At 42.9% G+C, this 25,701-nt stretch overlaps 1 protein-coding gene across 1 annotated transcript in view; it reads right to left on the reverse strand.

Moving 5' to 3' along the window:
- Positions 1–18,123: 18,123 nt before the first annotated feature.
- slc12a3 (solute carrier family 12 member 3) overlaps positions 18,124–25,701 on the reverse strand; it is a 41,629-nt gene continuing 34,051 nt past the window's right edge. The window contains exons 21-25 of the mRNA XM_055648567.1: positions 25,001–25,112; positions 23,090–23,176; positions 22,841–22,976; positions 21,843–21,910; positions 18,124–19,708 (exon numbers count right to left, since the gene is read on the reverse strand). Of these exons, the coding sequence (XP_055504542.1) occupies positions 19,567–19,708; positions 21,843–21,910; positions 22,841–22,976; positions 23,090–23,176; positions 25,001–25,112 (545 nt within the window). The 3' untranslated portion in view covers positions 18,124–19,566. The remainder of the gene's footprint in view (positions 19,709–21,842; positions 21,911–22,840; positions 22,977–23,089; positions 23,177–25,000; positions 25,113–25,701) is intronic.

The following is a 25,701-nucleotide window of genomic DNA, read 5'->3' on the forward strand; positions in this document are numbered from 1 at the left end:
TAGGTGGAAACAGGTCCATGAATGACAATAATCAGTGACCTCACAATACAGGTAAATGTGCTGGATTTTGTACTCTTGTCCATGGCCTATGCTATAATGTACAATATTTTATAGAGTTTGCTCTGGGTGCTCCGCATTCCTCCCACATCACAAAGGTATAAGGGTTAATCGTCCCCAGTGTGTGTGGGTACATGATAACATCTGGGAAGGAATTAATGGGAATGTGGACTTGCTGAAATCAGTTTGTAAATGTGTAAACTGAAGGCAGATAAATCGCCAGGTCCTGATGGTCCGTACCCCAGAGTACTCAAGGCCCTAGAAATTGTGGATACATTGGTGATCATTTTCCAATGTTCTCTCGACTCTGGATCAGTTCCTGTGGACTGGAGGGTAGCCAATGTAACTCCACTTTTTAAGAAAGGGGGGAGAGAAAAAACGGAATTATAGCCCAGTTAGCCTTACATCGGTAGTAGGGAAGATGCTTGTCGATTATTAAAGATGTTACAGCAGTGCATTTGGAAATCAGTGACAGGATCGGTCAAAGTCAGCATGGATTTATGAAGGGAAATCATGCTTGACTAATCTTCTGGAATTTTTTGAGGATGTAACAAGTAGAATGGATTTTGGAGAGCCAATGGATGTGGTGTATCTGGACTTCAAATAGCATTTGACTAGTCCCACACAAGAGATTAGTGTGCAAAATTAGAGCACATGCTATTGGGGGTAAGGTATTGACATGGCTAGAGAACTGGTTGGCAGACAGGAAGCAAAGAGTAGGAATTAACTGGTCCGTTGCAGTATGGCAGGCAGTGACTAGAGGGGTGCCGCAAGGCTCGGTGCTGGGATCCCAGTTATTTACAATATATTAACGATTTAGACGGAATTAAACGTGATGTCTCCAAGTTTGCGGATGACACAAAGCTGGGTGGCAGTGTGAGCTGCGATGAGGCTGCAGGGGGATAGGTTGGGTGAGTGGGCAGATGCAGTATAATATGGATAAATGTGAGGTTATCCACTTTGGTGGCAAGAATAGGAAGGCAGATTATTATCTGAATGGTGTCAGATTAGGAAAAGGGGGAGGTGCAACAAGACCTGGGTGGGCTTGTACATCAGTCACTGAAAGTAAGCATGCAGGTACAGCAGGCAGTGAAGAAAGCTAATGGCATGTTGGCCTTCATTGTGAGAGGATTTGAGTTTAGGAGCAAGGAGATCCTACTGCATTTGTACAGGGCCCTGGTCAGACTGCACTTTGAATGTGTACAATTTTGGTCTCCTAATTTGAGGAAGAACATTATTGCTATTATGAGTGCAGTTTAGGTTCACCAGGTTAATTCCTGGGATGACAGGACTGTAATATGATGAAAGAATGGGTTGACTGGGCTTGTATTCACTGGAATTTAGAATGATGAGAGGGGATCTTATAGAAATATATGAAATTCTTAAAGGTTTGGACAGGCTAGATGCAGGAAAAATGTTCCCGATGTTGGGGGTGTCCAGAACCAGGGATCACAGTTTAAGAATAAGGGGAAGACCATTTAGGACTGAGATGAGGAAACATTTCTTCATGCAGAGTTGTGAATCTGTGGAATTGTCTGCCACAGTAGGCAGTGGAGGCCAATTCACTGGGGGTTTTCAGGAGAGAGTTAGATTTAGCTCTCAGGGCTAAAGAAATCAAGGATTATGGGGGAAAGGCAGGAATGGGGTACTGATTTTAGATGATCAGCCATGATCATTTTGATACTAGCTCAAAGGGCTGAATGACCTACTCCTGCACCTATTTTTCTATGTTTCTATGGATGCTTGATGATCTATTCAGATTCAGTAGTTTAGTTTAGAGATACAGCGCAGAAACAGGCTCTTCGGCCCACCGAATCTGCGCCTATCCGTGATCACCCCGTACACTAACACTATCCTACACACACTCGGGACAATTTACATTTTTACCAAGCCAATTCACCTGCAAACCAGTACTTCATTGGAGCGTGGGAGTCAACCGGAGCACCCGGAGAAAACCCACGCAGGTCACGGGGTAAATGTACAAACTCCGCACAGACAGCACCCATTCCTTCTCTCCAGAGATACTGCCTGACCCGCTGAGTTACTCCAGCATTTTGTGTCTACCCGTAGTCAGGATTGAACTTGAGTCTCTGGCGCTGTAAGACAGCAACTCTACCACAGCGCCACCATGCTATGTCTGAAGAGCTGTTTCTATGATGTACCGTATGACTGTGCTGACCAACTTTTTTGTAAATATTATATGGAGGTATGGCCTTCAAGAAGCTGGAGAGGCATAAGGTTCAGGTTGGAACGACCAAAATAATGGATCCAGGAAGTTTGAAAACAAGGATCCAAACTTTGAGACAAAGTGAAGATTGCCATGAAGCAAGTGCTGTGGTGCTGAGACAAGATAGGTGAAATCTTGAAAAAAGTTTAAAAGGTAGGAGAGATGTTGTAAACCTGTGGTACTCTGAAGCATCTGAATGGACAGCCTACTATTGAGTGCAGCTATTCTGTTAGGCAACACCTCACACTTGCTTGGATTCAACTCCATCTGTCATTTTTCCAACTATTTCTGGAGCTGATCTATATCCTGCTGTATACTTTGACAATCATCAGTACTGGCTGATTTTGGTGTTCTCCGCAAACTCACTACCTAATCGATCTACATTTATATCCAACTGAGTCATTCTGATCAGTTGGCATTTAAAGACCCACATGTCAGATGTGGACTTACCCAATGACAATTGCTCCCAATGCACTCTCCCTAGTTCCTGCCTAATGATGTTGTAGTCTATGACAATTGCTCCCAATGCACTCTCCCTAGTTCCTGCCTAATGATGTTGTAGTCTATCTTGCTCAAATTTAGTACCTTCCCCCAAGGTCTAGACTTATCCTTATTCATCACTATCTTAAAACTTATAGAGTTGTGATCACTGATCCCAAAATATTATTTCCCTGAAACACCAGTTACCTGTCTAGGCTGCACACACATCAACACAGACATACACAAATATAAATCCATACATACAAATACAGACACACGCATATATACTCACAGACGGGTACACACATCCGTACACACATCCAAACTCACATAAACACACACACACTTACACTCACACACACAGTTCTATTGCATTACTGCTCTTAATTTCCTCTGAGGATACATAAGAGGTAGTTTGGGAAAATTTCAGTAAATCCCTCAGTGAGAATTCTTTTACTTCAGTGGAGGTGGCACTGATGAAAGCAATAGCAACAGAGCAATGGTAAACAAAATATATTTAGCAGGCAGGATCATGCATAATCTCAAGTGAATCAATTTAAACAGCCCACTGCATTCTCAGTGTTGACTGCCACGTTGCATTAGCTAAGCAGATGCCCAGTCAGGTGCCTGGGCACTTTCATAAACATAGAACAGTATAACAGGAATAGGGCTTTCAGTCCAACATGTTTGTGCTGATCATGATGCCAAACTGACTCAACCATTTTGCTGAAGATAAACACAAAATGCTGGAGTAACTCAGTGGGACAGGCAGCATTTCTGGAGAGAAGGAATGTGTTATGTTAAGGGTCGAGACCCTTCTTAGACTTGACCCGAAACGCCACTGTCCTGTCCCGCTGAGTTACTCCAGTGTTTTGTGTCTATTTTTGGTTTTAACCAGCATCTGCAGTTCCTTCCTCAACCATTCTGCTAACAGTTGCCTCTTTATTACAGAATATTGCATGACATGAACTCTTATATCAATTGTGAAAGAGTGATATACGGTGTGGTTACGAGTAAGGTACTGCATTAGACTATCAAGATCCAATACTGTAGCAAACAAATTACTACTTCAAAAACTGGACAACAGGCACAGTGAAAGGGAGGAGGGTCTTGTTCTTTCAGACACAAAAGCTCACCATATCCCCTTCAATATTGCTTGTTCATTCCGTCAAGTGAAAGTGCAACGAGCAGGTATCAAGCAAGATGAATATTGCAGGATTCCAGGGCAGGTGTTCACATACACGCAGCTGTCTGCTATCCAAGAAAACCAAAGCCTCACTTTTGCAATTTATTGGGTTTTCAACATTAATATGTGGGGATGGGTGGGCTAAATAAAACAAGGCAAAGTATTTAACTTTCTTTTGATGTTACTCCATTCTAGGAAAGTTTATGAACTGCTGTGTAGAGATTATTAACATTTTCCAGGTTACAAGCCAGAATATCCTGCATGAAAGAGAACTCCTACTTGGAATAATTAAGTCACAATAATTAAATCCACTGATCTTATTTGCTTGTGGAGGGTTTCAACTGTTTGACTATTATATAAAAGCTTCCAATGAAAAGGCAACACATTGAGATCCTTGAAATTTAAATTATTGTCACTGTGCCACCATTGCTATTGGTAACAGCTTCGGAGCTGACGTGTTTTGTCAAAAGGTGCTTGAGGATGTAGCACAGAAAAGGCTGTTATGTGATATAAGGGCTCACAGCATGGGGGTTAATAAATCAGCAATGATAGAGGATTGGCTAAGATGCCGAGGAGTAGCAGTAAGTGAGCCCTTGTCGGGTTTGGAGGCTCCTACTAGTGGGTGTTACAAGCTATATATATGCTGGTACCACACACTGCTCCACAGGGTGCTGATCCATCCCAGCTTTCTTGGCTTTCGAGTGTTTGCTCATGAGTTTGTAACAAATGGCATCCACTCGGGCTGCACTCTGCTGTGCCAAGAACCTAGCGTGAGCCCGTGCCCTCCGCTGGCAATCCTGCAAATAAAGTCACCCACAGCTGGATACAGTCATAAAGAGATACAGTGCAGAAACAGGCTTTTTCTCCATGGCACTGACCACCGAAATACCCGGTTATGTTATGCCAATCCCACCATAAACTTTTTTTCGATCTCTTACCTTGCCAGAGATGCGATTGTTTTCCGGATCGTATCTCCGGTTGCTCTGCGACCTAACATCGTGGAGCTGGAGGCCTTGCTCAGGACTGACTTTGAGCCTCACCACTTACCATTGGAGCCGATTCCTTGCCTGGGATCGACGCTCCAACCACGGCCTGCGGACTTTAACATCAAGGAGCTCACAATCTCGGGTAAGAGGTCGACGTCAGGAAGCTCCAAAAGCCGCATGACGTTCGACTAGCCCCGACCCGGGGTAGATCGCCCGGCGCGGGGGAGCTGAGATTCCACCTGCTGCAGGAGCTTGATCGCCTGGACGAGGAGGCCCGCTGCCGGCTACTGGAGTGAGATTGTTCTGTCAACGGAAGATTAGAGAGATTGAACTTTTTTTTCGCCTTCCATCACAGTGAGGAATGTGGAGGTGTCACTGTGGTGGATGTTTATGTTAAAATGTATTTTGTGTGTTCTGTAGCTTTTTATTGGTATGTCTGTATGGCAAATCAAATGTTGCAAAACATACTTGGCTATTAAAGTATGATTATGAATATGAATGTCATCTGGACAAAGTCAGCAAAGCATGTATACAAGAGACTTAAAGCAGTGAAGTTTAATCCTTTATATCTTACCCGACCTGGTGCGGACCCATTGGGCCCGTCCCCCAACGCAATATTGATTGGTAGGTCAGAGCCAATCAGTCGGACCCACGTGGAGGGGGGTAGCGTTAGTCCTCCCCCCTCCTCTCCCTCTATCCCCTTGCTCCCCCCCCCTATCCCCCCCCATCACAATGAAAATCGCATTGATTTAAAAAAAAATGAGATTCTCAATGAAAATCGCGATTTTTCTTTAAAATAACCTAAACACAATGTTAGCTGTTAATGAAAATGCAAGAATTTGATTAAAACCATTTTTTTTTTTTAGAATAAAATCAATGTCAATCTAAATGAAATTCGGGATCCCATAGTGACGTCGAAGGCGGCTGACAGGCAGGGCAAGTGGGAAGGTGGTTTTGTAAAGTGTTTTTTTGTGAAGTTTAAAATGTCAATAACTTGGAAAATATACCATCAATCTGAACGAAACTTAGCTAATGTACACCCCAGGACAATGGTGAGTAAGGTTGTGGTGCTATCGTGTATCTTTTTTGCAGAGTTTCGGGAAATCACGCACACGCATACAAAGAAACAAACAAGATGAGAATTTTAGTAATATACAGATAGATTCAGATTCAGATTCAACTTAAATTGTCATTGTCAGTGTACAGTACAGAGACAACGAAATGCAGTTAGCATCTCCCTGGAAGAGCGACATAGAATATGATTTCAATAAATACATCTATTTACATGTATACAGACATAGTGTTTTTCCTGTGGGAGGAGTGTCTGGGAGGGGGGGAATTGGCAGTCACCGAGGTACATTGTTGAGTAGCTTGTTGAGAATGTTGATGTTATTATACACACACAAACAGCTCTTTTTTGTTTGAATTTCACAATGTACCTGGCACAATCCAAGGTAAATAGTCACAATGATACCAATTGCAGATTCAGATTAGCAACACAAAGTCAAATGTGGTCAGTCATGCTGATTCCTGACTTCTAACCGAGCTGGGTGATTTGTGGAGGTGCACTGCTGGTGCATGTGATCCCAACTTTCATACTGAGAACTCTCACAGGATGATGGAACCCCAATCGCCAAGCTAGGCAGACCAATACTTTTGAGTGTGGGTAAAAGCTTGGAATTTACATTGTAACATAGATCAGCTGGATCTTGAAAACAGTAGGAAGTGCAGCTGAACAAACACTATATATTTTGGTTGTAATTAAAATTCTGTTGATAACTGGAAAATGCAACTTATAATGCTCGATTTCCAACTTTGCCTAATTCTGAGAGGCAATATGTCCCCTATTTATCTCTTCATGGCTGCTTCTTAACTTGTTGAGTGGTCTCTATCTTGTCAACAACAAGGGTCGATTCACAACTTTGCCTAATTCTGATGAAACATTAATCCTTATTTATCTCTCCATGACTGCTGCTTAACTTACTAAATGATTTCAGTATCTCTATCTTGACAATGATCAATGACCTGATGGGATCAATTTCATGTTATTGAGAGAGGCATGAGAGGAGATAGAGGGAGCCTTGACAAAGATCTATGTATCTTTAGCCACAGGTGACGTCGCGGAAGACTGGAGAGAAGCTAATGTTGTTCCTTTGGTTAAGAAGGGATGTAGGGTGAATCCAGGGATTGATAGGTTGGTGATCCTCATGTCAGTGATGGGAAGCTATTGGAGAGGATTCTTCAGGATTTTACTCCATTTGGAGGAGAATGGGTTAATTAGGGACAGTTAGTATGATTTTGTATGCAGCAGGTCATGTCTTAATAACTTGATTGCATTATTTAACGAGCTGCAAAAGTAGTCAATGAATGTAGATAATGCCTATATGGATTTTGAATGAATAAATTAAAAAATAGGTTTATTGGCCAAGTATTCACATACAAGGAATTTGACGTTTTGACAGTCCGGAGTCGCCTTCCAGAGGGAAATGATTCAAAGAGTTTGTGACCAGGGTGAGAGGGGTCAGAGATGATCTTACCCGCTCACTTCCTGGCCCTTGCAATGTGCAATGTTTGTCAATGGAGGGAAGGTTGCAGCCAATAACCTTCTCAGCTGATCGGACGATTTGCTGCAGCCTCTGGATATCGTGCTTGGTGGCTGAGCCAAACCAGACCATGAAGGAGAAGGTGAGGACAGACTCTACGATGGCTGTATAGAATTAGACCATCATTGTGCTTCCTCAACTGCCACAGGAAGTACATCCTCTGTGGTGCTTTGTTGACTGTGGAGTCGATGGTAGCCCCCCACTTAAGGTCCTTGGAGAGGATGGTTCCCAGGAAATTAAAAGACTCCACAGATGTGACTGTGGTGTTGTTGATGGTGAGTGGGGTGAGGGGAGGGGGAGCTCTCCTAAAGTCAACCATCAATTCCACTGTCTTAAGAGCATTGAGCTCAAGATTGTTGCGATGGCACTAGGATGCCAGCTGTGTCATTTCCTATCTGTAGGCAATGTAGGCAGATGCCTTCCCATCCTGGCTCAGTCCAATCAAAGTTGTGTCATCCGCAAACTTGAGATGCTTGACAGAGGTGTCTGTGGAGGTGCAGACATTAATGTAGAGGAGAGGGGAGAGTACACAGCCTTGCGGTGCTCCTATGCTGAGGGTTTGCGGGTCCGAGATGTGCTTTCCCAGCCTCACATGCTGCTTCCTGTCTCTTTAGTAAGGCACATTAGAAAGTCCCCTTAATAGGCTGATCCAGAAGATTGAGATGCATAGGATTAACAGTGACTTGGTCTTATGGATCTTGCTGGCTTACTGATAGAAGAGAGAGATTTGCGGTAGGACAATATTCAGGCTTGAGGTCTGCGACCTGTGGAGTACTGCAGGGATCTATCTGTGCTGGGATACCTGTTATTTGTGATATATAAAAATGACTTGAATTTAAACGTAGACAAGTTGGTTAATGAATTTGCAAATGACACTAAGATTGCTTGGGTCGTGGACTGTGGGGAAGGCTGTTAAAGTGTACAGCTGGATAAATATCAGCTACAGAAATGGGCAGAGAAATGGCAGATCGAGTTTAATCTCAGATGTTTCCAGTAGAGGATGAAACTCTCTAGTCTTGCATCTTTTGGACCTGACTGGTACTGGACCACAGATAATGTCCTTGATCATCTTTCTCTGAGCAGGAGAACTGCTCTTTTAAAGTATGAACAATCCCCATACCACACAAGAGTTCAGAGAATCGTCCATTACCCAAAGTTTTCTGAAATTGGAGACGCTGTCGGCTGAGATCACAAAAGATGCACTGGTAAGTTATCTAGCTGTACATTAGTTGTTTCTGGATTTTGATCTGGTCTGGTCTGGAGCTGGAGCTATTTTTGCCATCCCATCAACAAGTTGGTAATAGCAAGGAAGAGGGACGGTATCAGCCAGCAGAGGGTGCCATTGTCCCTGTCCTTGTTGAATGGTGGGATGCGTCAGCATGGAACTAACTCCAGGAGGAATGTGCATCAGGCTTTTAAAATCTGCGATTCCATTTGTTTCTAGAGGCTTGTTTTAAACATGGATGCTTATTCTTAACTAATTAAGAATATTTAAAAAATAAATAATAATAAATAATTAATTAAAACTGCAAGTTGTTTAGGAAAGAACTGCAGATGCTGGAAAAATCGAAGAAAGACAAAAATGCTGAAGAAACTCAGCGGGTGAGGCAGCATCTATGGAGCGAAGGAATAGCTGACGTTTCGGGTCGAGACCCTTCTTCAGACTGATGTGGAGGGGGAAGGGGGCTGGAAAAAGAAAGGAAGAGGCGGGGGATCACATGTTGTGTCCAGTTACTGAATAACGATCATTAAAACAGCAATGCTCGTTATTCAGTAACTGGACACAACATGTGCCACATGATCCATAACACAGGCAGTAGTTACAGTGGCTTGCAAAAGTTTTCATACCCCTTGAACGTTTCCATATTTTGTCACGTTACAACCACAAACGTAAATGTATTTTATTGGGATTTTATGTGATAGACCAACACAAAGTGGTGCATAATTGTGAAGTGGAAGGCAAATGATACATGGTTTTCAAATTTTTTTACAAATAAAAAACTGAAAAGTGTGGTGTGCAAAAGTATTCAGCCCCCCTGAGTCAATACTTTCTAGAACCACCTTTCACTGCAATTACAGCTGCAAGTCTTTTGGGGTATGTCTCTACCAGCTTTGCACATCTAGAGACTGAAATTTTTGCCCATTCTTCTTTGCAAAATAGCTCAAGGTCAGTCAGATTGGAGAGCGTCTGTGAACAGCAATTTTCAACTCTTGCCAGAGACAATTGGATTTAGGTCTGGACTTTGACTGGGCCATTCTAACACATGAATATGCTTTGATCTAAACCATTCCATTGTAGCTCTGGCTGTATGTTTAGGGTCATTGTCCTGCTGGAAGGTGAACCTCCGCCCAGTCTCAAGTCTTTTGCAGACTCTAACAGGTTTTCTTCCAAGATTGCCCTGTATTTGGCTCCATCCATCTTCCCATCACCTCTGACCATCTTCCATGTCCCTGCTGAGGAAAAGCATCCCCACAGCATGATGCTGCCACCACCATGTTTCACAGTGGGGATGGTGTGTTCAGGGTGATGTGCAGTGTTAGTTTTCCACCACACATAGCGTTTTGCATTTAGGCCAAAAACTTCAATATTGGTCTCATCTGACCAGAGCACCTTCCTCCACATGTTTGCTGTGTCCCCCACATGGCTTGTGGCAAACTGCAAACGAGACTTCTTATGGCTTTTTTTCAACAATGGCTTTCTTCTTGCCACTCTTCCATAAAGGCCCGATTTGTGGAGTGCACGACTAATAATTGTCCTGTGGACAGATTCTCCCACCTGAGCTGTGGATCTCTGCAGCTCCTCCAGAGTTACCATGGGCCTTTGGCTGCTTCTCTGATCAATGCTCTCCTTGCCCGGCCTGTCAGTTTAGGTGGACGGCCATGTCTTGGTAGGTTTGCAGTTGTGCCATACTCTTTCCATTTTCGGATGATGGATTGAACAGTGCTCCGTGAGATGTTCAAAGCTTGGGATATTTTTTTTATAACCTAACCCTGCTTTAAACTTCTCCACAACTTTATCCCTGACCTGTCTGGTGTGTTCCTTTGGGCTTCATGATGCTGTTTGTTCACTAATGTTCTCTAACAAACCTCTAAGGCCTTCACAGAACAGCTGTATTTATACTGAGATTAGATTACACACAAGTGGACTCTATTTACTAATTAGGTGACTTCTGAAGGCAATTGGTTGCACTGGATTTTATTTAAGGGTATCAGAGTAGAAGGGGCTGAATACTTTTGCACGCCGCACTTTTCAGTTTTTTATTTGTAGTAACCTGCACCTTAAAAACAAACATACCTGTATGTGAAAGGAAGAGTTAATCTTTGAACCAACAGTGGGGTCAAACAAATGGATCTAGTGGCAACATTCATTGGCATGTTCTACTTACTACTGCTATCCTGTGCCTTCATCTGATCCACAGACCATGCCAGAACGTTGCTGATTGCAGTCGATTCCATACCAGTATTCACTGAGATCTATAGAAACATACTGGTTGCAGTTATCAAGCAAAAGGAGTAATCCAGATCTTCCAACCTAGCTCATTGCAATCCTTGCACTTTTGTAAATGTGCATTTTCTATGCAACTAACACTATACTATGCACTCTATGTACTTTTCTCTTTGTATTACCTATAGTATTGATTTTGGTTTGTTAGTACTTGGTACTCAACTATACCATGCATAGTACGATTTGCCTGCACAGCATACAAAAGAAAGTTGTTCACTGTATCTTGGCACACATGATGACAATAAACCAATTCAGCACAGAAATAGGCCCTTAAGGTCCAGTTTGTGCATGCGGACCGTGATGCTTATTTATGCGAATCCCAATTGTCCACGTTCGGCCAATATCCCTCCACATCTATCCTCCCCAAATGCCTTTTTAAAAGTTGTAATTGTACCTCTGCTGAGGAATATCTCAGCGGCTACTGGACAAACCTTCCTAAGAGTTAGGATTGGCCAACAGCATCAGGAAAATAAATGGCATCATCTAGGATATGGACAAACTACTGCCACCATCACTGGTGCTGTTAATGCAATGATGTTGAGACATTTATGTTGGGAAATCTTCACATATCCAGTAATCTGTCACATGATGCTAAAGCCACATGCACATTGGTAAAAGCAGAGGTTACGTCAAAGCTGAGCAAGAGAGTGGACTAACAGCTCATAGATGTGGAACAGCAAACTGTGAGTTTACCAGGCTTGTATCCTTATGCCCCTGTCCCACTTAGGAAACCTGAACGGAAACCTCTGGGGACTTTGTGCCCCACCCAAGGTTTCCGTGAGGTTCCCGGAGGTTTTTGTCAGTCTCCCTACCTGCTTCCACTACCTGCAACCTCCGGCAACCACCTGCAACCTCCAGGAACCGCACGGAAACCTTGTGTGGGGCGCAAAGTCTCCAGAGGTTTCCTAAGTGGGACAGGGGCATTAGTATACTCTGCAGTAGGACTCTGATAACTGTAATGTCCTGGTTCAAGAACAGCTTCATCACAAACCAGCATCTGCTGAGTTACTTAAGCATTTTGTGTCTATCTTCAGTGTAAACCAGCATCTGCAGTTCCTTCCTGCACATTTTCATCCAACAGTCATCAGGCTGTTGAACACTACGAACTTCAACTAATCTCCGAACTACAAACTGTCTTGGTCGCACTAGAGACGTTGGGTTTTGTTTTGTTTAGCTCTATATATATATATATATATCTTTTTTTAAATTAATCTTTTCTTTGGTTGTTTATTATTTATTGAATACTGTGTTTACCAACCTGTTGTGCTGCTGCAAATAAAAAAAATCATAGTTCTGTTTCAAAGCGCTGTCAGTGCTCTCACCTATGTTTACTGCTCTGTTCAACACTATATAGCTGCAGTCCGAGACCCATACCTGTAATATAATTTAAGAACAAAATGTCAGATGCACTCCAGCATTCCAGCAGCACTGTGGAAAGAAAACAAAATCCACACTTTTAATATAACAGTGAACCTGGAGCCTCATTTCATGGTGTAGCCTCCAGACCTCCCATTGGGATTGGGATTTCAGTATAAATTCAGCCAAAGCATTGCATTCTCATTTGAAATGAAAGGTACATCAATAATAAGTATTAAACATCTTGATTAAAACACTGAAACATCAAATTGAGTGGCATGTTGCCTGGGAGCCATGCAAATTACATGGTTTTATAAAAAAGCCCTTTGAGATATGGTGAGCTGGAAGTGCCTGGCAAATCTCTCCTGAATGAAACCTGTTATTTGGCTTCACACAAACAACTACATCAGATCTCAGCAGTTTACAGGAGGTGTAAATGTTGTTTCCTTCCATTCAAAATATGCTCTTTCTACTTCCAAATTATTTTTAAGAAGGTGGAATACTGGGATGAAATCCCATCTCCCTGTGTACCAGTTTAATTTAGTTTAGAGATACTGCGTGGAAACAGGCCCTTCGGCCCACCGAGTCTGCACCGACCAGCGTTCCCCACACAATAACACTATCTTATGCACATTAGGGACAATTTTCAATTATACCAAGCCAATCAGTCTACAAACCTGTATGTCTTTGAAGTGAGGGAGGAAACCGGAGATCACTCAGAAAACCCACGCAGGTCACAGGAAGAACGTACAAACTCCATACAGACAGTACCCATAGTCAGGATCGAACCTGTGAGGCAGCAACTCTACCATTGCGTCACCGTGCCGCCCAGTTGAACCGTTTAGTGGTGGTAGAGCATTCAAACCTTGATAACAGTAGCCGGAGAGGGCACATTCCTCTCGTATACACTCTTTGGCCATTGAAACCAGTTGTTTGCTATTTATATTGGCGAGATCAAGCATACCGGAGGCAACCGTTTCTAGGAACACTTACACTCGGCCAACCAAAGCTTGCTGGGTCTCATGGTTGCTAACCATTTTAACTCCGTGCCCATTCCCACACTGATATTTCTGCCCTGGGCCTCCTCCATTGCCAGACCAAGGCCACATGAAAACTGGAGGAACAGCACTCATATTCCATTGGGATAGCTTTCAACCCAATGGTATGAACATTGAATTCTCCAAGTTTGAGTAACACCCCCATGCCCATATAGCACACCCATTTCTCCACCCTCCCCCGCCTCGATCTCTTCTACCTATATCCCTCCCTCTGGCTTTACATTTCACTCCTCTTATTTCCTTGTCTGACATTCTTTTGTCACCTGGTCTTTGTCACCTACTCTACCCAGACCCGTATACACCTATCATTTGCCAGGCTTTGTCCCACCCCTACCTCTTTCTCTCCCTATTGTAATCAGTGAGAAGAAGGGTCCTGTCCCAAAATGTTACCGATCCATTCTTTCCACAGAAGCTCCCACTGAATTACTCCAGCACTTTGTATTTTGCTCTACATGTCCACATCTGCAGTTCCTTGTGTTTCCATCTTGGGTGATTATTGAAGATTTTGATTCTGGAATAGTAAGAAGCAGGAAACAATGGATGAACTGTCTGTTCAATTCGCACAGTAACTTCAACAAAATTAAAATGGCAAGAGTAATCACTCGCTGATGTGTTGTTGGCCATTTTAGACAAAAGCCCCAAATCTAAATTAAATCAGTAAGTCCGAATAGTTTCATAGTATCACTTATCTAAGGTTTATTCCAATTCAGCTCAGTAGTACATGGACTTAAATGGGTGAAGGAGTGAAGTCATCACACAAACTGAACCACTCCCTTTAAGCATTTTAGTTATATTAATTCTTAAATGCGCACTAATTTTTAATTTACATTTGTAAATGCACCTTTTTTTTTAGAATTCATCCTGGAAAGAGCATTCTGTTCCAGAAATAAATAATGTACTGTAGTTCAGTGGTTAATAAAGCTCTCAGGTGTGCTCTGCACCAGAGGATAAAAGGAGTTTGTTGCATTCTGATAAATAATTCAGTGGAGAAGGTTAATGCAGTTATTCCCAACAGTGAGAAGAGGGGGTCGACACATCTGCAGCAGAAACATAGGAAAGGCAGTGCCTCAGTTCTTTGTTATTTTTCATCAATAATGTTATTACGCCACTGCCTTTAGAGTGTACTCATAAGTTGTTCTCCAACAGAATCCCAGAACTGAGATGCTGCTTTCAACAAATATTAAAAGCTATTTTCTGTAATGATTAGTGCCACTGGTTGCCAGATTTTTTTAATAGTACTTTGATCACTTGAAAGGTCTTTAGACTTTACTTTACACTTTAGACTTTATAAATACAGTGAAGAAACAGGCCCTTCGGCCCACCAAATCCATGCCAACCAGCGATCACCCTGTACACTAGCACTAGCCTACACACTAGGAACAATACACAATTTTACCAAAGCCAATTAACCTACAAACCTGTGCGTCTTTGCAGTGTGGGAGAAAACCGGAGCACCTATTCCTTTTCTCCAGAGATGATGCCTGACCTGCTGAGATACTCCAGCATTTTGTGTCTATCTTCGGTGTAAACCAGCATCTGCAGTTCCTTCGAGCACCAATGATCCTGTTCTCTTGTTTGCAAAAATCCATTGGAACAGGAGTATCCAACACAACATTAAAGCAATTACATACAACTTACATTCAACCATCCCTATAAGGAAATAATAGAAGTACCTTGTATACACAAACCGTCCCTCGAATCTCCTCCAATTATTGTTGTATTGCTCTGATTCTTCTCCAGAAACAGAAACATTGAATCTTTCAATTGCCTTACAATATTTTAAAAAAATGTTTCAAATATTATGTGGCTGTTAATTTTCCTAATTTTACCCTCAGCAAAACTGGTTGAGGTAATGAATGGGTAGCGAATAAGGCAAGGATTGCTCCGAGGCACATTTCCAGTGATCACAAATCGTCAAGCAACGATTTTTATTGCATGGTCTATGAGGAAGGTTTTCCTGTTAAATGAGCCAAAGCTTTGCCCCGAGACAAGGATGCTGATTATACTGATTTTACAGAAATCTCCGGATCTTGGCTTACTTGCACTTGACCGATCCCGCGGTTTATCGGAATTCCGATCTCAATAAAGCCGTTCGGCTGGATGTTTATAGCTTCCGATAAACTGGGACTGAGTTCATTGTGAACTCAGTGCTCCTGTGATTCTGGAAAATGATTAGTTAAGAGGCAAGGGGTGACCAGACGTCGAGCTTCACCACCTACCTTCTAGTGTTATAAACATCATACAAATGTGGACCCCAAAGAGAATTACATGACAGTCAATGTCTAAAGGGCCTGTCCCACTTGGGTGTCATTTGCATGTCACGCAGGTGACGCGCAGATTTTGTCAATCATAAAATCCTGGGGCGCCGGGCGCAACCACGCGTCACTGCCTATTCCACCACACGCCATGTGTGCGTAATGCACGCCATGCTCGCATCACGTACTCGTCATGATGCGCGCGCCGTGCATCGTGCGTCATGACATGTAAATGATTTCGCGTAAATGACGCGCATATGACGCCCATGTGGGAACAGGCCCTTAACTTGTCCCAATCACATCGAAGCAGTGATCTCAGTGATATTGAAGCCTGTTAAAATAGTGAAGATGGCACTGTCCTTGCTTTACCCAAAGCAGCAGGTAATTGAGCTTCACGTTCACTGCTAACACTATTAACAGCAGTTCACGATGTCAGGAGAACAACCCGACAGTGTACAATAGGTGTTTACAATAATTAACAATATAAACTTCTTCCCTTGTGCCACAGAGTTTGGGTTTAAGGTTGATTCCAGTGTGAAATATTACATGAGCTGCGTGTCCCCGGTAATGGCACCATTACAAAAATCAATACATCACACAGGATAGAATACCCAATAGCATCATTGGCACTGGAGGCCCCATCTGTCACAGAATTGAACCTTTTGGCACATGTTTCCTCATAGCCCATTCCCTATCTTAGTCATAGTTATACAGCATGGAAACAGCCTCTTCCACCCAACTTGCCCACACTGACCAACATGTTCCATCTACACCAGTCCCACTTGCCTGCATTTGGCCCAAATACCTCTAAACCTAACCTATCCATGTAGCTATCTGAATGTTTCTTAACAGTTGTGATAGTACCTGCCTCGACTACCTCCTTTGGCAACTCATTCCATACACCCACCAACCTTTGTGTGAAAAAGTTACCCCTCAGATTCCTATTAAATCTTTCCCCCTCACCTTAAGCCTATGTCTGCTGGTTCCTGAATCCCCTACTGTGGGCAAGAGACTCTGTGTGTCTACCCGATCTATTCCTAGCATAATTTCGTACACCCCTATAATCAAGGGATATGGGGAAAAAGCTGGAACGGGGTACTGATTTTGAATGATCAACCATAATCATATTGAATGGCAGTGCTGGCTCGAAAGGTCAAATGGCCTACTCCTACACCTATTTTCTATGTTTCTATTACCCCTCATTCTCCTGTGCGCTAAATAATAGAGTCCTAGCCTGCTCAACCTCCCTCTATAGCTCAGGACCTCGAGTCCTGGCAACATCCTTGTAAATCTTCTCTGCATCCTCAGTAGCACAATTTCATCCCACCAAAGGCCATCAAGCAGGTGTATTCATGCATTGTGTTGATGAAGTGGGGGGAAGTGGCTTTAGATATCCTCAGCATTCACCCTGGACGCTCATATACTTAATTACCAATCAGAACTCTCTCACACATGATGGATAAAAATTATCCCATGTTAAACACTTGAAAGAAAATGCACCATGGGTGGAAGATTTCAACATGCATACCCAGGAGAGATTGACAATTGAGCCAAGTCCAGATGGACACAGCAGCGAGAATGGGCCTATGTCTTGTGCTTGACCTTTTCCTCACACATCCCATTTCTGCTGCTGCATTTTCCCAAATGAGTATTAGTAGGAGTGACCATTGTCTGGTCCTCGTCAAGGCAAAGTCCATCGTCACACTGAGCACACTCATCCTTGTGTGGGCGCCATTATCTTGCCAAAAGGGGCAAATTTAGCAGCTCAACAGCATTCATGAAATGCGACAGTCTTTAGTTGTGGCAGCAGAAAGATTGCATTCCCCTGTATTCTATGACCTCATGGTCTAAGATATCTCACCACTACCATCTTAAAGACAGGATTCAAACCCTAATTCAGAACTACAGACGTGGTGAGAGTGATTGGCTTGAGGCCAAAGCAGTATTTGAGTGAGTGTGGGAATCTTGAACAAAAAACTCACTCTGAAGAGTGTCTTGACCCAAAACATCACCAACTTTGTTTTCCCCCAGAGATGCTGCCCGACCCATTGAGTTACTCCAGCATTTTGTGTCTATCTTTGATGTGAACCAGCATGCGCAGTTCCTTCCTACACAAAAAAACCTCAACACTGCCCACAGTTATTGCTCGTACAAAATATTGTTGCAGGAAGTAGGCATCTCAGGTCCATTAGCAGCTGGTGGAATATAATGGGGTATAAGTGTTGAATAACCCACAGCCAGTAACTCTCTCCCACAGGCTTTGCTCTGCCTAAAGGGATGGTCAGGTCAGATGGGGAGCTTGAAACACTCTCCGCTTGCTGGGGTGAACGAAACTCCAGCGATAATCAAATAGCTCCACTCCGCTCAGGACAAAGCTGGACACATGTTTGGCGCTCTATCCATTACCTTAAACATTCAGTCATTCCACTGCTGGCCCGTTCTACCTGCCCCATCGTAAAAAAACAGGAACTTATAATGTAGGAAATTGCAGCACAAACCATCACCCAGGCACACCACACGCCATGGGCCAAACCATGCTGGAAATAGCTGCAGCTCCTTTCAACTATGTATCAGTAAATCTCAGAATTGCGCCTATGTGTGGTCCATCAGGGGGACTCTGAGACTGAAGAAGGGTACTGACCCATTCCTTCTCTCCAGAGATTCTGCCTCACCTGCTGAGTTACTCCAGCATTTTGTGTCTACCTTGGACTCTGAGACTTTGTTGGGTGACAGATGGAATCCAATGATGGACCCCAGTCTTGCCAGATTTCCCAACATCACACTAGCTTCCAATACCAGATCACATCTCATGTCAGATCTGTGACCCATTGATTACATGATGATCCCACGCCTGCAACTTAGACGGAAAAAAGCAAAGGAGAAGGTAAGTAATGTCTTTAATTATGTTTTAATAAATTTATTGAATATTTACATTTATTGCATCTTTCCCATAATTTACTTCACTTTGAAAGATTTGAAACGCCTAAGCAAGCAGGGTGAAATGTAAAGATTAAAAGTGCTTGACAGCGGCGATGGGACAAATCTGCACTCACTCTCCTCACAGCCTCTCCACATCCTCTGCCAACAAAGCCTGTTATAGGGTTAGGGTCACAAAATAAACCTCCCTACTTGACACAGGGCCAGCGAGATCGGCAGTGCACATCCAGCCCTGTTGCGTGCAGATTGGAGGTGGTGACTCCAGTTGGAGGGCTCGACCCATCATGCAGATGATGAACAGTCATGATGGCGTGTTTTAATCAAAACATCCATACAATAGCCACATGTTTTAATTTAATTTCCTCCAAGAATTAGCAATACTATTGATTTAATAGGATGGACAATATTCATTGACCCATAATAGAATTACTTTAATTAGAGATTCTACTATATATATTACAAATGAATGCCTTCATAAAATCATGCTCTGTTATCAACGTCTGCTCTTTCATGCTGGTCTCTTTACTCTCAGCTCACTTTTGTTTGCATTCTAGTTCTTAAAATCACAGTACAAAGAAGTGTAGTTTCACAGGTTCATTTTCATCATACATTCAAATTTAAGATGAAGATAGACACAAAAAGCTGAAGTAACTCAGCAAGTCTCTGGGCAAAAGGAATACTGTAGGTGACCTCTTGGGTCAAGACCCGTCCTCAGACTGTATTCAGACTGAATTTGGGTCTTAACCCGAAACGTCACCTATTCCTTTTCTCCAGTGATGATGTCTAACTCGTTGAGTTAGTCCAGTTGTGTCTATCTTCCGTTTAAACCAGCATCTGCAGTTCCCTCCTGCACATTCAAATTTGTTGTGCCAACTACTTGATAGGATATTCAAGAGTGTGTTAAAGTGAGTAAGTGTTATTGACAGTAGAATGTCAAGACGTTTTGCTGGTTTCCTCGGACTAATAGGACAGGGGGACGTAGATCCTGTGTAATTGTCTCCAGCCATGCCAGGTACAATGCACTGGGGCTTTGAATCCTTCTTGCGATAGGCATAGTACTGAAAAAAAAAACAACCACACATGATCACGTTTGGTTCAACAAAAATCCAATAATAGAAAATATATTTAAAAAACATGCTCTTTGTATAGAATCTCAAGGGTAATAATTGATCCTAATGTATTTAAAGCAACTTAAGCTCACAAGGCCCATTACATTTCTTTGTAATTTTTCTTCAGGTATCCATGAATACATTTAAAGATCCAGAAGCAACTAAATACAGTGGACGGGGAAGTGGAAAGTGGCAGGAAAGATGTGCCTGTGTCTGAATGAGAGACATCACAAATGTATTTAGGTCTGATACTCTTGGGGAAGATAGCTCAATGTATCAATTTGATGGAGAAAGTGTGTGTGTGTGTGTGTGTGTGTGTGTGTGTGTGTGTGTGTGTGTGTGTGTGTGTGTGTGTGTGTGTGTGTGTGTGTGTGTGTGTGTGTGTGTGTGTGTGTGTGTGTGTGTGTGTATATTATTTTTTATATATGTGTGTGTTTGTATATATATTTACACATACAGACACACGCACATACACATAAATCGAATCTTAGCTCAGGGAACAAGATAAACGCAACAGACAATGTCACCGTGTCACCGTAATCTGATCAGGTTCCAGCTGGGAGTAAAGTCATTTATATTTTGCTATCACTTTCATTCTAATGTTCAAATATGTTGAATAACGATTAAAAAAAAATCTGTAGAAATACGTGGGCTTTATTTATAATCTCATCCCCTATGTGAACTTACATTTTTGTGTATCAGTTTGTATGAATTTACATGTTTCTGTATCACAGCTTCATAAAATATGGATATATTTTAATTAGAATCCATTTTTAAACAACACAGTAAAATAGGATAATATCCGATGGAATTGCCCCAGCTCATTGGCTGAGTGGCTAATGGAAGTGAAATTACATAATTTTAATAATTAACATAGTGCTCCAATAATCAGGTCACATTAACCTTGTGTTGTAATTCTCCTCCCTAACACAGTGCATGAATTTCCCAACTGATGCAAAACATTTTTGATCAAAATTCTTTGGAAATTTGCTCAGAGCCCCCCTCCGCCGCACGTGTGCCGAGGATTTTTCCCGTAGATTAAAATTAACAGAGATATTAATGTTTTTACACAATTCCCCATTCTCTCTGCTGCCCCTGCTGGAGGGAGGGGGATTTACTATAAAACCAGGAAGTGGTGTGCCTCAATCAGTCTCTGCAAGTGGTGTGCCTCAATCACTCTGCAACATGGAGGGCACTCTGAGCTCTGAATGACACTGAACAAATTTCTTGTGAGTAAGTACCCTTAATGTGGTTTGAAAATAAAATATGGTTAGTTTGAAATAAAAAAGCACTGCCTGTTTGGGGGCTTTGGGTTCTTCTCTCTCCCCACCTCTCTCTCTCCCTATCCCTCTCTCTTTCTCTCTCTCTCCCCCATCTCTTTCTCTTCTCTCTCTCTCTCTCCTCTCCTCTCTCTCCCCATCCCCCCCCTCTCCTCCCCCCCCTCTCCTCACCTCCCCCACTCCTGTCCCCCCCTCTCCTCCCCCCCCTCTCCTCTCCTCCCCTCCCCTCTCCTCTCCTCTCCTCTCCTCTCCTCTCCCTCCCCCCCCCCCCTCTCCTCTCCTCTTCTCTCCTCACCTAACCTCTCTAATAATATTAATATAATATCAAGGGGGGTAATTAGCGTGAGTGCGGGGGGGGTAGTTAGTGTGTGATGCTGCATGCTGCCTTCCCCCCCACAACCGCACGTTGGGGGAACAGACCCAACGGGTCTGCACTTGGTCTAGTATATCATAAAAATAGAGGAGCAAAATTTGAAAGAACTTTTCCGACCCTCTCCCCAACATTAGTCCACACTTGTCAAATAAATATTGCATAACGTGGGGGTTTGTACAAGATCCTCCTTACTGAATATGCCACAACATTAAGAAAGGGACTGATGATGGTCAAAGCTGGAGGTTATACAGCCTAGGTTTTATCTTGCACGAAATATTATTCACGTTATTCCATTTATCATGTATCTGTACACTGTGAATGGCTCGATTGTCATCATGTATTGTCTTTCCATTGACTGGTTAGCATGCAACAACTGCTTTTCACTGTACATCAGTACATATGACAATAAACTAATAGGTTTCATACTTACACCACCACGAGTGCAGCATCGCGAGAGTAGTCCAGCAAGATCTCATTCAGTTTCACTTGTCGAAGTGACTGCACCAAAAATAATGATATCATCAAAGCTCACTTCATCTTTTAGCTCCTTAAAGACTCCTCATACATTTGACTTCCAGGCATATAACTTATCTGATCTGTAAACTTGATTCACTGGTACAGGTACAATGAATATATTAACAAAACGTGGACTATTGCTGGTAGTGAACAAAAATCCTGTTGCTAATCATTTCATTTGCTAGATTTTGTTGCTGAAATCTAATGATATCATTAAGGACAAAGCACTGTGGGGACATATATCTTCATTAAAATTAAAACATTCAATTCTTTACCTAAATATTCAGCCACATTTGCAAAGTAAACATGTCTTTAATCTGGTAATTGGTACGAGATCCATACACCGGAACACTGCAATGGAAAATGACATTCCATATGCTTGGCCGAGTGGGAAGAGTTTCGAGTTCCCATGGCAATAGCAGTCTAACCACAGTAGAACTCTGCTTATTTGGCATCCGATATTCCTGATGGTTTGGCATCTGAAACTCTCGTTACCCTGGAGTGTGAGCTGGGAGTACACGGAGGGGAGGGGAGGGGGGATGACAGTCAGGAACATGGGAATGAGGGTAGGTTTGCAGCCAGAGGCAGGGCCCAGCGTGCTTGTATTACGGTTCAGCTTGTTTTGGACAGCCTGAAACATACTAATGAAACCCCAGCAGGTTCTATTTCCTGATCTCTTTAATCTCACGTGTAAAAAAACATGTGTTAGGCAATTAATACGATTAGCATCTGATAGTCCCGAAAATCTACAGGTGCAGCAACAACCAAAGGCCTTTTGAGTTACTGCCTCATTAGATATTAATGCACGGTCAGGTTTTAATATTTCAGTTCAATCCAACAGTCCTGGTGTTTCAAGTCATACGTAACAAGTTCAGCATCTGAACTGGTTCTTTTAATGTGATCTTTACGTACTTTTGTATTGTTTTTCTTAATCTCCTCATCTGAGATCTTCCAAGGACAGTCCTTCCTTAGCTCATTAACGATGGCTTCGTCCTTGAACCCATCATTCAATCTGTAAGGAGCAACCAGATCCTCAAACCTCTTCACTCTACAATGAAAGAATAACAGCTTGAATGTTCAGTTAAAACCAGCGATTGGAACTAAAGCCACAAGTATGAGGGAGTGACAAACGTCCCAGAACTGTGTTCAAATATTCCTTACTGTTCAGGACGTGGCTTCTGGTTGATGTCTGGCAGGACATGGACCTCATGGAAACCAAGACGGAATTTGTTTAAGAGATTAATCATCCTAAACACAAAAAAATAAATAATTGTTATTTTTGGTTCTTTAAACGCTAACATGAGCTATTTTCCGTTGACAATGAAGAATGACTTGGAAGAAATTTTCACTTTGAGGCATTAACAAGCCTGAACTAGGAGCTAATTCACTTTCCAACACTGATGTCCTGTCTTAAAAAGTGGAATAAAATGGAAACTGGAAAATATGATCCAGAAGTTGGAGTTGTTGGTGAAATGGCCGTGCTTGTTGATCATCTACAAAGATAATTTCCTGTCCGCTTGGTTCCATGGACCCTAGTAATGAGAAACCTGCTCCATCACCCACATTTCGATTTTGCTTTCCATGAGGAAATGGAAAGATTGTGAGAGGCCGGAACTAGCCTCACTCAGTGAACGGTGGAACCAAGCTTTGACATTAAGTAATATTGCTTCCCTGGCATGGACACTTGTCAAAAACTCTTGAGTACTCTGGAGGTTTGCAACTTACTTTCATCGACAGGGTGGCAGGGGTAGAATTGTTGCCTTACAGAGCCAGATCCTGACTACAGGTGCTTGTCTGTACGGAGTTTGTACCTTCTCCCAGTGACCTGCGTGGGTTTTCTCCGGGAAGCTCCGGTTTCCTCCCACACTCCAAAGACGTACAGGTTTGTAGGTTAACTGGCTTGGTATAAATATAAATTGTCCCTGGTATGTGTAGGATAATGTTAGTGTGCTGGGATGGCTGGTCGGCACGCACCCAGTGGGCGGAAGGGCCTGTTTCCGCACTGTATCTCTAAACTAAACTAAAGGCAGACAAAGACATTTGACCCATGAGTTCAAGTCGACTCAAAGCAGTGCCATGCGGTAAGTCCCATTCTGTAGTCCTCAACTCCAATTTGATCCTGTAGCAACTGACATGGGGATAATTTTATCATAGTCAGTTAAACCACAAGCACATCTCTGGAATGTGGATGACAGCCATAGCACCCGACAGGAAGCCCATGCAGTCACAGGAAGAACATGCAAACTCTGCAGAACAGCCTCCAGGATTGGGATTGAACTCAAATCTTTGGAGCTATGAAGCAAGAGTGCCAACCTTACTGCACCACCACCCTGCCCTAACCTTCAGACACAATCAGAAACTACGAAAAGAAAAGTTATAATTTTTTAATAAATATTATGAAAATAATTGCAAAACAGAATCAATAAAAATGAATTATACGGGCAGCTTCTTTATGATGTTCAAATGACAATGGAATAGTGTGGCTTTACACCTGGTTCCCATTCCCCCGAGGAAGGTATACAAGTTTGTGACCCTGGAGAACATCACTGAAGTGTGATGCCTCCCACATACTTCTCGCCAAGGTTTAGTTAGGACTAAACTAAAAACTAAAACTAAAATCTGGTCTCGCCACTCCCTACTTCCTTAGCAAACGTTGCAAAAATGCTCCAAGAACTTAAGAGAATTACGGCCATAACTAATAATGCTAGTAAAACGTAACCAACGAATAGTTAATGACCAATGGTGCTAGAGGGTTGTCCATCCAGCTTTGGAAAGGTGGAGCTTTCTCAAATAGTCCAAGCCCTAAATCACCACTGCATGTTCATTGTCAATCCAACCTGCTGCTCTGACTACCTCTGGTGGTGATTAAAGGAGGTCAGGCATTTCAACATGATGGCTGGTGCCTTTTATGCCACAAACGTGCATTAGTTGTTCTATTGGAAATGATTTGACATCCATGATGCCTCACAGCACAGACCCAAAGGCCAAATGTGATTGTCTTTGACTTCGCTGGGATTATTCCCAGTGGTTATTCCCAGTGGAAGAGGTCTTCACAGAGCCAGGCCCACTTACGCCTTTCTTTCCTCGTCCATGCGACTGATCTGACCGCCCACAAACACGCGGACCGTACACTGGCACCACCTCTTCTTGCGAGTGAGCAGATACGGAAGCAAGAGGGTGAGACCTACAGGAATGAAAACACAGGTCAGAAAACAGCAGAGGCGTAACAGTAGGGCCCAGTATACCAGGTTCTGGGATACTCACGCACTGCTACACTTCCCCCACCCCAAGCCCATCCCCCATCCTCCACTTCTCTTCCTTACCATCAAAGATCTTATAGCGAAGCGCTTCGCTATAAGATCTTTGCTTACCGTTGTCTTTCCCATTCACATGTTTTTTGATCTTCAGAGTGGTGCAGAAACAGGTCATTTGGCTCAGCATGTCCATACCCGCCACTAATTACTCATTACACTAATCCCATTTTTAGTTTAAGGTCGACGAAAATGCTGGAGAAACTCAGCGGGTGAGGCAGCATCTATGGAGCGGAGGTCTAGGCGACGTGTCGGGTTTTATTTAGTTTAGTTCAGAGATACAGAGCGGTAACAGACCCTTCTGCCCACCGAGTCCGCGACGACCAGCGACCTCCGCACACCGCCGACCAGCGACCTCCGGATTTTCTTAGTAAATCCTCAGTAAATTTTATATGGGGTGGGTGGCCACTGTAAATTTCTCTCAGTGTGTAGGCGAGCAGAAGAGTCTGCAGGAAGTTGATG

This window comes from Leucoraja erinacea, chromosome 17, assembly GCF_028641065.1.
Source record: "Leucoraja erinacea ecotype New England chromosome 17, Leri_hhj_1, whole genome shotgun sequence".
Lineage (NCBI taxonomy): Eukaryota > Metazoa > Chordata > Chondrichthyes > Rajiformes > Rajidae > Leucoraja > Leucoraja erinaceus.